At 41.7% G+C, this 13053-nt stretch overlaps 1 protein-coding gene across 5 annotated transcripts in view; it reads left to right on the forward strand.

The window, feature by feature from the left end:
• LOC122550689 (cytoplasmic dynein 2 heavy chain 1) overlaps positions 1-13053 on the forward strand; it is a 555979-nt gene that overhangs the window by 383279 nt on the left and 159647 nt on the right. For all 5 annotated transcript variants that reach the window (XM_043691809.1, XM_043691805.1, XM_043691808.1 and 2 more), the window contains 2 exons: positions 2601-2732; positions 10121-10193. In XM_043691809.1, coding sequence (XP_043547744.1) covers positions 2601-2732; positions 10121-10193 — 205 coding nt within the window. The remainder of the gene's footprint in view (positions 1-2600; positions 2733-10120; positions 10194-13053) is intronic.

Below are 13053 nucleotides of genomic sequence, written 5' to 3' on the forward strand. Positions count from 1 at the left end.
AGGGGGTAGAACCGGGCAGTGCGGGGTTCCCGGACTATGAGGTTGGAAGCTGTGGGTGGGAGATCTCCTGAGGTGATGAGGTTCTGTATGGTCTGGGAGATGATGGTTTGGTGATGGGGGATGGGGTAATGGTCGAGGGGGCGGTAGGAAGAGGTGTCCTCGAGTTGGCGTTTGGCTTCAGCGGTGTAGAGGTCAGTGCGCCAGACTACCACTGTGCCCCCTTTATCTGCTGGCTTGATGGTGAGTTTGGGATTGGAGGGCTGCGCGTTGTGAGGGTGAGAGATTGGAGTGGGGGTAGACAGGTTGAGGCGGTTAATATCCCGGCGGCAGTTGGAAATGAAGAGGTCGAGGGAAGGTAATAGGCCAGTGCGGGGTATCCAGGTGGATGCAGTGTGTTGGAGGTGGGCGAAGGGGTCCTCGGAAGGTGGGCGGGAATCCTGTTGTAGGTTGCAGCGGGACATTGATGAGATGCAAAACTGTGCTGATAAGTGGCAGATGGAGTTCAACTTTGGATTCACTTTGGAAGGTCAAATTTGAATGCAGAATACAGGATTAACAGCAGGATTCTTGGCAGTGTAGAGGAGCAGAGCGATCTTGGGGACTATGTCTATATATCCCTCCCGAAGTTGTTAGGGTTGTCTAGAAGGTGTATGGTGTTTTGGCTTTCATTCACAAGGGAGGATTGAGTTTATGAGCCGTGAAGTTATCCTGCAACCTTATGGTGCCTTGGTTAGACCACACTTGAAATATTGTGTTCAGTTCTGGTTGCCTCATTATAGGAAGGATATGGAAGCTTTAGAGAAGGTGCAGAACAGATTTACCGGATGCTGCTTGAACTGGAGGGTATGTCTTTTGAAGAAAGGTTGAGGGAGCTAGGACTTTTCCCATTGGAGCAAAGAAAGATGAGAGATGACTTGATAGAGGTGTACAAGATGATGAGAGACATAGATACAGTAGATGGCCAGAGTCTTTTTCCCAGGGTGAAATTGGCTATCATAAGGGGGCATAAATTTAAGGTAATTGTTAGGTGGTTTAGGGGAGATGTCAGAAGTAGGTCCTTTACGCAGAGAGTGGTGGGTGTGTGGAATATACTGCCAGCAATGATAGTAGATTCAGATACACTAGGGACAATTAAGTGACTCTTGGATAGCACATGGAAGATCTTAGAGTCTGATCTTAGAGTAGGATAAAAGGTCGGCACAACATTGAGGGCCGAAGGGTCTGTACTGTACTGTTCTGTGTTCTATGTTCTAAGTTCTGTTGTGGCTTGTTTGGATTTTCAAAATTGATGCCTCAACCCTGATTTTAACCTGTGCCTCAGTTGTCAGGTGGAGTGCATTATTTTTCTGGAGACATCCTAAGCTCCTCAGTGTTAAGAATTTAAGTGCTGAGTGTCATTTAAGTAATTCAAATCTGTCTTCCAGCTGAAACTAGAGAGACTGAACCTGGCCAGTGGGTAGAAGATGAATGATAAATCAGGCATAAAGGCTACCTGAGCTAATTTTGCTCTAAACAGAGCAGAGGATAGGTGGTTGGCTGGTCGGTCCAGGGCAAAGGTTTCCTTGTTAGATCAGGATGATTGCACCTTTTGGGCCATGAGAAACTTTTGAAAAGTTTTCATTCCATGACCTGCTTTATCTTTCTCCAGCCTTGTGCTGTTTTCTCTTGGCTTTTACTATTAATTTGGAAACTGTACAATTTGTGTAGTTTGATTTATGTTATCAGACCTCATAGTTTAATTATTTATTATTTATCCACTCACCTCAAATTTTGAACTTGAGAAGCTGTGGTTGAGTGCTGTGATAGAAAGGCAAGCATTGTAACTCATTTTGGAAGGCTTTGAGAAACACTAACTAAAATCTGAAGTACATCTTCCATATTCATGTTAATTTATCCACACCAGTACAATGTCAACATCAGTACTTTTAATGATGCACCATTTTGTTTTCATTACAGTAAACCTATTCTGCAGTCCTCACTTTCTTCTAGTAATCATATTGCCCCTAGATTCAGGTAATTTAGATACATTGGACAATAAAAGATCAGCATAGCAAAAACTAAACATCTCTAATGACTCGGCCTCCACCACTTCTGATAGTGGTTGATTGTTGGTCCCAATACTAGTGATGTCAGTGGACATTTGAGCAAAACACATTGTTGAAATTTATTTAACTTTAACTGTACCTGTGCATCATGAATTCTTCAGACTTAGGCTAAAATAGAAGATGGAAGAATTGTATTATTTCCACTTCAGGATAATGCCAGGCAGCCATAAATTGTAAATGTATGTATTTTAATGTAGAGATTCTTAGTGGAAGAAACCTACTAATGAACTTTGGTATTGCCATGGCATCTACAATATTTCTTTTGTTTCATTATTTCTTGCAATCGCCAAGTTTCTACATCATGTCAAATATTTTATGAAGTTAACAAATGCTTCTCCCAATGTGATATCAAAAATTATTTGCTATTGGAGATTTAGTTTTGAAAATAATTGATTTTTTATTTATATTTCGATAAGAATGATTTTAACCCAGCATAGTTTAGTTTAGCCAAGTTTTGAATTATTTTGCAATTTTAAGAATCTATTCATTTTCCAGACCACCTTTCCGACATTGTATCAGACACTCTGTTTAGAAGATATAGATCTTTGGCTCACTTTCTCTCAAAGTTCAACCTGTGAACAAGACATCCCAACATCCATTGCAAGAAGAATCTCACTGTTTCAGCAGGTGTGTTGCCTCAGTATTTTGTGAGTAATTATGAAATAGAAAGATATTAATGCTGTAAAAATGTGTGTAAAGAAAATAGCGATATAGCTAGTAATTTTCCTGTTTAGATTGCATAACCATGAAAAAATAATTAAAACAATTAAAAACAGTTAACCTCTTGAATTTTAGTTTGTTATACATTTTTCAAAGCTATATTATGTCATTTAGTGAAATCCATATTATATTGGTGAATAGTTATTGATATTATGAATGTTCATCTTGACCAAAAAGAAGTGTGAAGGGAGAGTTGAGAGAGTATGGTTAAAAACAATGATCCTATGCACGCTTTGAAGAGTTATGCTCAAAGGAAATTCAAGCAAAAGTAACATTGTGGTAATGATACTGGATTGTTGATCCATTACAGGGACAAATACCCTGGGGCATGGGCTCAAATTCCAACACGAAGATGAGAGAATTTTATTAACAAATCTGAAATGGAAAATAGTCTGAATAATGATCATCAAATTGTTGTTGCAAATCCCATCTGGCTCACTAATATACCTCAGGGAAGGAAAGCCACCATCCTGCTCCAGAATCACGGAATGTTAGAAACTGTGTTTTCTAGATCTGGTTGGTTGGGCGTGGTCAGTACGTAAACTGCTGTAAACCGACTATGGGACATGTTGTTTGATACAGTGCACCAGTGTATGGGACATATTGCCTACATAGTTAGCATGACGCCAGCACTAAAACTCATTGTGCACATTACTCGTTGGTGTGAAAGGTAAATCATCTCCAAATAATCCTAAGTGTGCTTAGAATTATGCTGACAACAATTTAAGATTGTCAGTTATGCTTAGAGTATGATGTACTTATGCACCAGTATGATGTGCATACTGGAAACTACATATATTAGGATATTTTAATGCTATATTCTTTGCAGACAGAAATCATAGGTACACACATTGTGGCTGTTACAATATAATATGTGACAGCCATTTATAGTCATTCCTCAGGGCAATGCCTTGACCATCACAGTCAATTACAGTAAATCTGTCTGATTCAGTTTTACACAAAGCTTGGCAGTTAACTGCCTATTGTTATTTACCTGGTGCATTCTCCAAGGCAATGTCTCTACCAATCAGAGATCACTTGCTCACCAATCAGCACTGTCTTCTCATGCAGTGTAAAATATTGTTTCCTTTTAAGTTGATGTTCCTGTGAATGTTCAAAAATGCAGGATGAACACCCTTGAAAAAAATCTGCCTGTTTCAGCAATGTGAAAACTGAACATTATTTTCCCAAATTGGTTTTATGATAAAAACATCCCCTAAATATCACAAACACTTTGCTGGACAGAGCATTGAATGTAAGAGTTGGGAGGTCATGTTGCGGCTGTACAGGACATTGGTTAGGCCACTTTTGGAATATTGTGTGCAATTCTGGTCTCCATCCTATTGGAAGGAAGTTGTGAAACTTGTAAGGGTTCAGAAAAGATTTACAAGGATGTTGCCAGGATTGTAGGGTTTGAGCTATAGGGAGAGGCTGAACAGGCTGGGGCTATTTTCCCTGGAGTGTCAGAGGCTGAGGAATGGCCTTATAGAGGTTTATAAAATCATGAGGGGCATGGTCTTTTTCCTGGAGTGGGGGAGTCCAGACTCGAGGGCATAGGTTTAAGGTGAGAGAGGAAAGATATAAAAGAGACCTAAGGGGCAACTTTTTCATGCAGAGGGTGGTACGTGTATGGCATGATCTGCCAGAGGAAGTGGTAGAGGCTGGTACAATTACAACATTTAAAAGGCATCTGGATGGGTATATTAATAGGAAGCGTTTAGAGGGATATGGGTCAAGTGCTGGCAAATGGAACTAAATGAGGTTAGGATATCCGGTCGGCATGGACAAGTTGGACCGAAGGGTCTGTTTCCGTGCTGTACATCCCTGTGACTCTATGACTTGTCTGTTATTGTTTCTTTGCTTGAAGCTGGTTAAATCTCTTATTATGTACCTGTATATTTAACACAATTAATCATTGCTTGTTCGACCTTATTTGCTGAGAATACATTCGGTTAAAAAAAGGGACCTTGCATTTGTAAACAACATTTATGTTCTGAGAATTTGCTGAAATCCTTAATGACTAATGAATTTTTGAAGTGTAATCAGAATTATATTGTTGACAAATGTCAAATGGAAGCATCAACACCTGCTATTCCGTTGTACATTATTTAAAACAAAATGCTAAACTTTCCAACAGTATAAGTAATGTCAAAAACATATGAGCGTCGTACAGTTTAGTAATTTCTTAACTTCTATTGTTAATAAGTCTTTCACTGCACAATTTAAATGACTATTCTGTTGGCAAAGAAACGTATGGGCCTGGATTTTCTGCTTTCAGGCTGGAATTGGGAATTTTCCTTTCTCCATGATTCATACTCCATGATGCCTGTGCCTTTCCATTGTATTTTCACCTTGTATAAGCAGGCAGGGGCAAGTTACCAGCCCCATTATCCACAGCAGATCCAAGTTGGCAACTAAAGTGGATGAATACCAAAGCAAGCAAGTTAGAAATCAACTCATTGTCACATTGTCCTAATTTTCAGTGTAGTTGTTCAGTCATCTTTCATTCACCTCACATTCTCCAATCACCATATTCCACGATCATGGTACTGTTTACATTCTATGACCCCAGTAGATCCTCCATGCCCCATGCATCTTACAAGCCTTTCACCCAATATTCAGTAGGTAAAAAAAACCTCATAAACCATAGAATAACACTGGTAAGTATTTGAAATGCTGATAAATAATACAAATGGGTATAGAAATGCAGGATGAACAGATGTCTGGACATTTGTTTTGCCAATTAGCCTCAATTATGAATGTTTTGCAGAATGATTAATAAAGTCAACCTAGTGGCAGTTTACACAGCTTCAAAGGGACAGCTAGTTTTGATAGATTGGCACTTTTGCTCTAATTTAAGAACTTTATCTTTCATTGAAGCGGCTTTTCAATGCCTTCGTGCTTATTTGGATTAAGAGGTGTCAAGTAATAAAGCATTAATTTGTTTTTGATGAAACTCTAAGAAGACCTTCTTCCAAAGGGAATGTTGTATACCTGATCTTTATTTAGTGGTTCTGTACTTATCGGATACCGAAAGAACGTTTGAAAGACACAGCAGATGTCAGAATATTAAATCAATGCGCAAATTAAATCACAGGGTCCTCTACTTTAATATCTGATTATCCATACTGTAGAATGCATAAGAGGATTTTATCCACTGAGCAAAGGACTGTAATTCATCTGAAACATTACACAATTCTGATCAATTTAATGGTTTCTTACCTTTTACTGTACAAAAGTCTGAACCAAAGTACGAAACGTCTTTCAAATTGTATTATTGTACTTCAGCTAAACACCTTTCGAACTTATTTGTAAAAGGGTGTTTGACTTATGACTAGAGAGACCACATAGTTATTTGTGGACACATGAGACATGAACTCTGCAAATGCCAGCCCAACTCCATCAACATGGTGGATGGTCTCATATGACCTTTTTACAATGGAATTTGCAAGGTCAGGAGTACGACTTGAATTTTGCTGTACAGATCCCTATTTTCCACCAGCAAAAGTTGCCAGACATGAGACTGTGAAATCTACCTGCAATTTTTAAAGCCCTTCTGCTCGGTTGAAAAGTGGACAAATGCATGAGAATCTGGCCCAGTCCCTTTGTGTTGAATGGAATAAACCAATGAATAGAAATTGAGGTTATAATTAGAATGGCTAGGTAAGACTATAATTTTTACCTTCCCCACTGAAGATAGGAAGTGATGACATTACCTCCCCAATTTTTAAGACTGTTAACCTAATTGTCCATTGACTCAAAAACAAATGAAGGAATTTAAATAGGCTATTGCTGAAGGAAGAATTGGTTTGTTTTTCTGCAGATACAGGTCTGATTCTGGATTTTTGTAAGGATCCATTAACATTGGGAGATAGAGCAAATTGAACGTTGACAAAAGATATGTTTTCACCCCCTTTTGTTAGTTTGTTAAAAATATATCTCAAGACCTCATGGACACATTTTCACAAAACACTATACTTCGTGGTTATGTCCCAAGGAAAACCGATTAGCTTTTGGTTAGCAGAGTTTTCAGAACTAGGGCTGTACAGGACATTGGTTAGGCCACTTTTGGAATATTGTTTGCAATTCTGGTCTCCTTCCTATTGGAAAGATGTTGTGAAACTTGAAAGGGTTCAGAAAAGATTTACAAGGATGTTGCCACAGTTGGAGGATTTGAGCTATAGGGAGAGGTTGAATAGGCTGGGACTGTTTTCCCTGGAGCATCGGAGGCCGAGGGCTGATCTTTTGGAGGTTTATAAAATCATGAGGGGAATGGATAGGATAAATAGACAATGTCTCTTCACTGGGGTGGGGGAATCCAGAACTCGTGGGTATAGGTTTAGGGTGAGAGGGAAAAGATATAAAAGAGACCCAAGGGGCAACATTTTCACGCAGAGGGTGCTACATATATGGAATGAGCTGCCAGAGGAAGTGGTGGAAGCAAGTACAATTGCAACATTTAAGAGGTATTTGGATGGGTATATGAATAGGAACGGTTTGGAGGGATATGGGACATGTGCTGGCAGGTGGGACTAGATTGGGTAGGGAAATCTGGTCGGCGTAGACAGGTTGGACTGAAGGGTCTGTTTCCATGCTGTACATCTCTATGACTATATGGCTCTATAACAGATTGTTGGCTATAATTTGGCCTGCAGTCTCCTCGGGAAGATGGAAATGCTTAACAAAAAAATGTTTATTTTTACAAGCTCGTTTAGTTATTGAACATAAGTCAGACAAACAACTGTGAACTGTAAAATCCTTGAATTTGTAGCTGGAATTCACTATTTTCCTTCACAGAAAATCCAAGAAAGCAAAGGTTAGTGGGAATCAAAAATTATGGTGCTGGAAAAGCACAGCCGGCCAGGCAGCATCTGATGAGCAGGAGAGTCGATGTTTTGAGCAGAAACCTTTCATCAGGAATGTCTGAGTGGGGGGGCTGAAGATGGCTGAGAGGTAAATGGGAGGGCGTGTGGGGCTGGGTGGATGGTTGCTAGGTAGGCGATAGGTAGATGAAGGTGGAGGTTGATGCTGATAGGTTGGAGAGGAGGGTGGAGCGGATAGGTGGGAAGGAACATGGACAGGTAGGACAGTTCAAAAGAGCAGTGCCAAGTTGGAGGATTGGATCTGGGATAAGGTGGGGGAGGAGAAATGAGGAAACTAATGAAATCGACATTGATTCCGTGTGGTTGGATGAGATGTTCTTCCTCCAGTTGTCGGGTCGCTATGATTTGGCAGTGGAGGAGGCCCAGGACTTGCATGTCCTCAGTGAATGGGAGGGTGAGTTGAAGTGGTTGGCCACAGAGTGGTGGGGTCGATTGTTGTGTGTGTCCCGGAAATGTTCTCTGAAACATTCTGCAAATTGGCGCCCTGTCTCCCCAATGTAGAGGAGACCACATCAATAGCAATGGACACAGTAGGTGAGGTGTTTGGATGTGCCGGAAAATCTCTGGTGGATGTGGAGGAATCCTTTGGGGCCTTGGATGGAGGATTTTACACCTCTCGCAGTGGCAAGGGAAAGTGTCGGGAGTGGAGATAATTAACTGTTCAACTTTCTCTGTTTTTTCCTCTCCCAACCAGTACCCTTCCACCAACACACTCATTCAATTGGCTGAAATGGTCCTCACCCTCGACAATTTCTCCTTTGAATTCTCCAATTTCCGTCAGACCAAATGGATGGCCGTGAGCAGCCGCATGGGCCCCAGCTATGCCTGTCTCTTCATATGTACATGAAACAGTCCATCTTCCACAGTTACCCTGGCACCATTCCCCACCTACATCACTGACTGTGTCAACGTAACCTTGTGCTCCCATGAGGAGGTTGAACAGTTCATCAACTTCACCAACACCTTCCACCCTTACCTCAAGTTCACCTGGACCATCTCGGACACCTCCCTCCCTTTCCTGGACCTCTCCATCTCCATTTCCGGCAACCGATTCAACACGGACATCTACTTCAAACTCACCAACTCCTACAGCTACCTGGACTTCTCCCACCCCCCACCCCTGCGATAAAAATGCTATTCCTTACTCCCAATTTCTCTGGCTCCACCACATCTGCTCCCAGGAGGTTCAATTCCACTCCAGAACATCATTGATGGCCTCCTACTTCAGGGACTACAATTTCTCCTGCCACATGTTCAACAATACCTTCCAGTGCATCTCTTCCACTTGTTGTACCTCCGTCCTTGAATCCCACCCCTCCAACCACAACAAGGCCAGAACCCCCCTGGTCCTCACTTTTTCCCCACTAATCTCCAGATACAACACAGCATCCCCAAAGGATTCCTTCGCTATTTCTGCCACCTACAGTCAGACCCCACCACCAGAGATAAGTTTCTCTCCCCACCCATTTTCACCACTTTCAGCATTCTGCAGAGACCATTCTCTTTGTGACTCCCTCGTTAGGTTCTCCCCCCCCCCCCCCCCAACAACATCAACCCACTCTCCACTCCTGGCGCCTTCCCTTGCTACTGCAAGAGGTGTAAAACCTCCGCCCATACCTGTCCCCTCACCTCCTTCCAGCGACCCGAAGGATCCTTCCGCATCCGGCAAAGATTTTCCTGCACATCTAAACACTTCATCTACAGTGTCCGTGGCTCTTGATCTGGTTTCCTCGACACTGTGGAGACAGGACGCCAACTTGCGGAACGTTTCACAGAATATCTCCGTGACACATGCATCAATCATCCCTACTGGGACCCGTCTTGGGACCCTTCAACCACGTGGAATCAATGTCGATTTCACCAGTTTCCTCATGTCCCTCCCCCATCTTATCCCAGATCCATCCCTCCAACTCGGCACACCACCCTCTTGAACTGTCCTATCTATCCATCTTCCTTCCCATCTATTTGCTCCAACCTATCACCATCACCCTCACTTTCATGTACCTATCGCCTTCTTAGTTACTAGCCCCACCCCCCTCCCATATATCTCTCAGCCCCTTTCTCCCCCCTCCACCCCACATTCCTGATGAAGGAAATATGCTCAAAATGTTGACTCTCCTGCAGCTGGGATGCTACCTGACCTGCTGTGCTTTTCCAGCACCACACTTTTTGACTCTGATCTCTAGCATCTGCAGTCTAAACTGCAGACTAAATTATACTCAAAGTTTCTTTTTTTTTCAGCTGGCAGGAAATTTAGAGAATGAATAACAGTTAAGATGATGTCATAGCTTTGAACATAGCCTACAATTGCACTCAGTGATCTTACAAGTTCCGAAGCAATTTGATGACAGACATCACTTTCTCTCAAAACTTTTGCACACATCATCACTGTTTATATTCTTTACTTCAAAGGTCCTAGTCGTTCAGGCAATAAGACCAGACAGACTTCAAAGTGCAATGGCCCTTTTTGCATCCAAAGCCCTTGGTAAGTATAATGTTTGCTTGACAGCTTTGGACAGTAGTAATTATTTATTCTTAAATCAGTTATGTTACTAGTATAACATTTTACATATGTTTTCAAGATGAGTATTCATATGTATAGAATTTTCTTGTTATTTCACTGTGCAGTGGCTTAAATTTTAAGAACCTATTGAATTGTTTTCTTGGCGTTTCTCAATATGAGGTGAACATGCTGCTTTGGATTTTACATTGCTAAAATGTAAGTTGTTGCTGTTTGAAGTATTGTTTTATTATTATCTGTGCTCAGAATGTTTCCAGTAGCAATTCAAATCAGTGTTAAGCATTTTTTTGACTATTGAGACTTTGTTAAACAGGAAAAATAAATACTGACACAAAACCAAAAATTGCTGGAAAAACGCTGCAGTTCTGCCAGCATCTGAGGAGAGAAAGCTGTCCTCACATTTTGTGCTCAGGGACTCTTCTTCACAAATGATTGTAACTGGGAAAAGGTTGGTTTATATGCTAAAGATAGGGTGGTGGAAGGGGGAGGAGTGAACAAATGGTGGAGATGAAGCTGTTACGACATGGCAATGGACCTTATTGCTAATTAAACCAAACACACTGAAAAGCTCACCTCGCCTTCTTATCTTTTAAAGTATCAGTGACAGAGAACACCCCAAATTCTACTATTTAAAGAAAAATATCCATTTTATTCATTAATTCTAAAAGTGAACATTAAATAACTATTTACAACTCTAAACCTCCTTTCTTTTAAAGGTCTGTTATCTACCTCCAACTCTATAACAATATACTGACCCAATAAAAGCCCCTATTAAAATTATATCAACTTATTTTTCAAAAACCAGACAGCAGCTATTGTCATTGGTATCTGTCTTCCTCTGGCTGTAGATCTCCCTGGGTCATCATCAGTCTTTTCCTACAAAACTGTTTCATATGTAAAAGGTACCTTTGATAGAGAGTGTTTTGAACGACAGTCTCTCTCTCCCTCTGACTTTCAAAATGTCTGCTTTTTTAAACCCCAGACATCAGATCGTCTCATTGGTTTGATGTTGGCAAAACAGTAAAAATCAAATGTGATTGGATGTTAGTATCCTGGGGCATAATTTAAACTGATTGGTTAAATTTGAACTGTTGTGAACATAGCAGCCAAATATTACATATTTTCAATTTTCCAGTACACCCTAAGACTGTTAGTCAGTCACATGGCAGGTGCCTGCAAACTTTCACTGCAAAACCAGCCTTCACTCTCTCTTAAAGGTACAGTACCCACCTTCAACTTCATAACAAAGTCCAAAGAGAGAGAACAACAGTTGGACAGACAAGGGGTGGGGTGGGGGGGGGTTGGTTTTAATAGCTGTTAATTAGGACAATTAATAGCTGACAATAGAATGTTTCTGCTAGAAGCCCATGTGCTGACAAGGCCTGGTGTGTTGGGTTTGGGGTAAGACATTGGAGAAGATTAGAGAGTGTGTTGCTGGAAAAGCACAATAGGCCAGGTAGCATCCAAGGAGCAGGAGAATATACATTTTGGGCTGGAGCCTGAAACATCGATTTTCCTGCTCCTCGGATGCTGCCTGACCTGCTGAGCTTTTCCAGCAACACTCTCTCAACTCTGATCTCCAGCATCTGCAGTCCTCACTTTCTCCATAGGAGAAGGTGCTGAATCTCGACAATTGTTGGACTTGATATTGAATGCTGAAGACTGCAGGGTTCCCTAGTAAGAAATGAGATGTTGTTCTGCCAGCTTGCACTGAGCTTTGCTGGAGCACTATAGCAAGTCCAAAATAGAGATGTCGCCCAGGCACCAGGATATATCAGGCAACGGGAAGCTCAGGGTCATTTGTAGACAGAAAGTCTACAAAGCGGACACCCAGACTACACGTTGTCTCACCATGTTGTGAGCAAAAAGTATAGTAGATTATATTGAGTGAAATCTAGGTAAATCGCTGTTTTACCCGGAAGGTGTTTCTGGGGCCTTGGATCGTGGGAAGCTAAACGGGCAGGTGTTACACCTTCTGTGATTGTCAGGAAAGGTGGTGTGAGGCTATGGTGACATGTAGGGAGTGGAAGAGAAGTGGACCAAGGTGTCCCAGAGGGAATATTCCTGCAGAAGGATGACAATGGAGGGACATATGAATCGGATTGTGGTGTCCTGCTGGAGGTGGCGAAAATGGCAGCTAAAGATTCTTTGGATGTGGCTGTTGGTGTGGTGTTAGTTGAGGATGAGGGGAACCCTATTACTGTTATGGGAAGGAAGAAAAGTGGTGAGGGCCGAAGTGCAAGGGATCAGTCGGATAAGGTTAAGGGCCCTGTGACCCATGGTATTGGAGAATCCATGGTTGAGGAAGAAGGCAGACATTTTGGAGGCCCCCTTATCAAAGTTGGCATCATCAGTACAGATTTGACAAAGACAGAAATTGACAGAATGAAATAGAGACTTTACAGGAAGCAGGGTGTGAGGACGTATGGTCAAGGTAACTGGGAGTCCTTGGGTTTGTAGTGAGTTTTCAGTGTTTTAAATGGTCATAGAATCATAGACCATAGCGTGATGCAGCATGGAAACAGCCAACACTTAGCCCATATCCCTCCAAACCTTTCCTATCTATATACTCATCCAGATGCCTTTTAAATGTTGTAATTGTACCAACCTCCACCACTATCTCTGGCAGCTCATTCCACGCAGGCACCACCCTCTGCATGAAAAGGTCAGATCCCTTTTAAATCATTCCCCTCTCATCTTAATCCTATGCCCTCTAGTTTTGACCTGCTATACCTTTGTGAAAAGACAGATTACAGATTACATACAGATTACATTACAGTGTGGAAACAGGCCCTTCGGCCCAACAAGTCCACACCGACCCGCC

The sequence above is a fragment of the Chiloscyllium plagiosum genome, chromosome 6, assembly GCF_004010195.1.
Source record: "Chiloscyllium plagiosum isolate BGI_BamShark_2017 chromosome 6, ASM401019v2, whole genome shotgun sequence".
NCBI lineage: Eukaryota > Metazoa > Chordata > Chondrichthyes > Orectolobiformes > Hemiscylliidae > Chiloscyllium > Chiloscyllium plagiosum.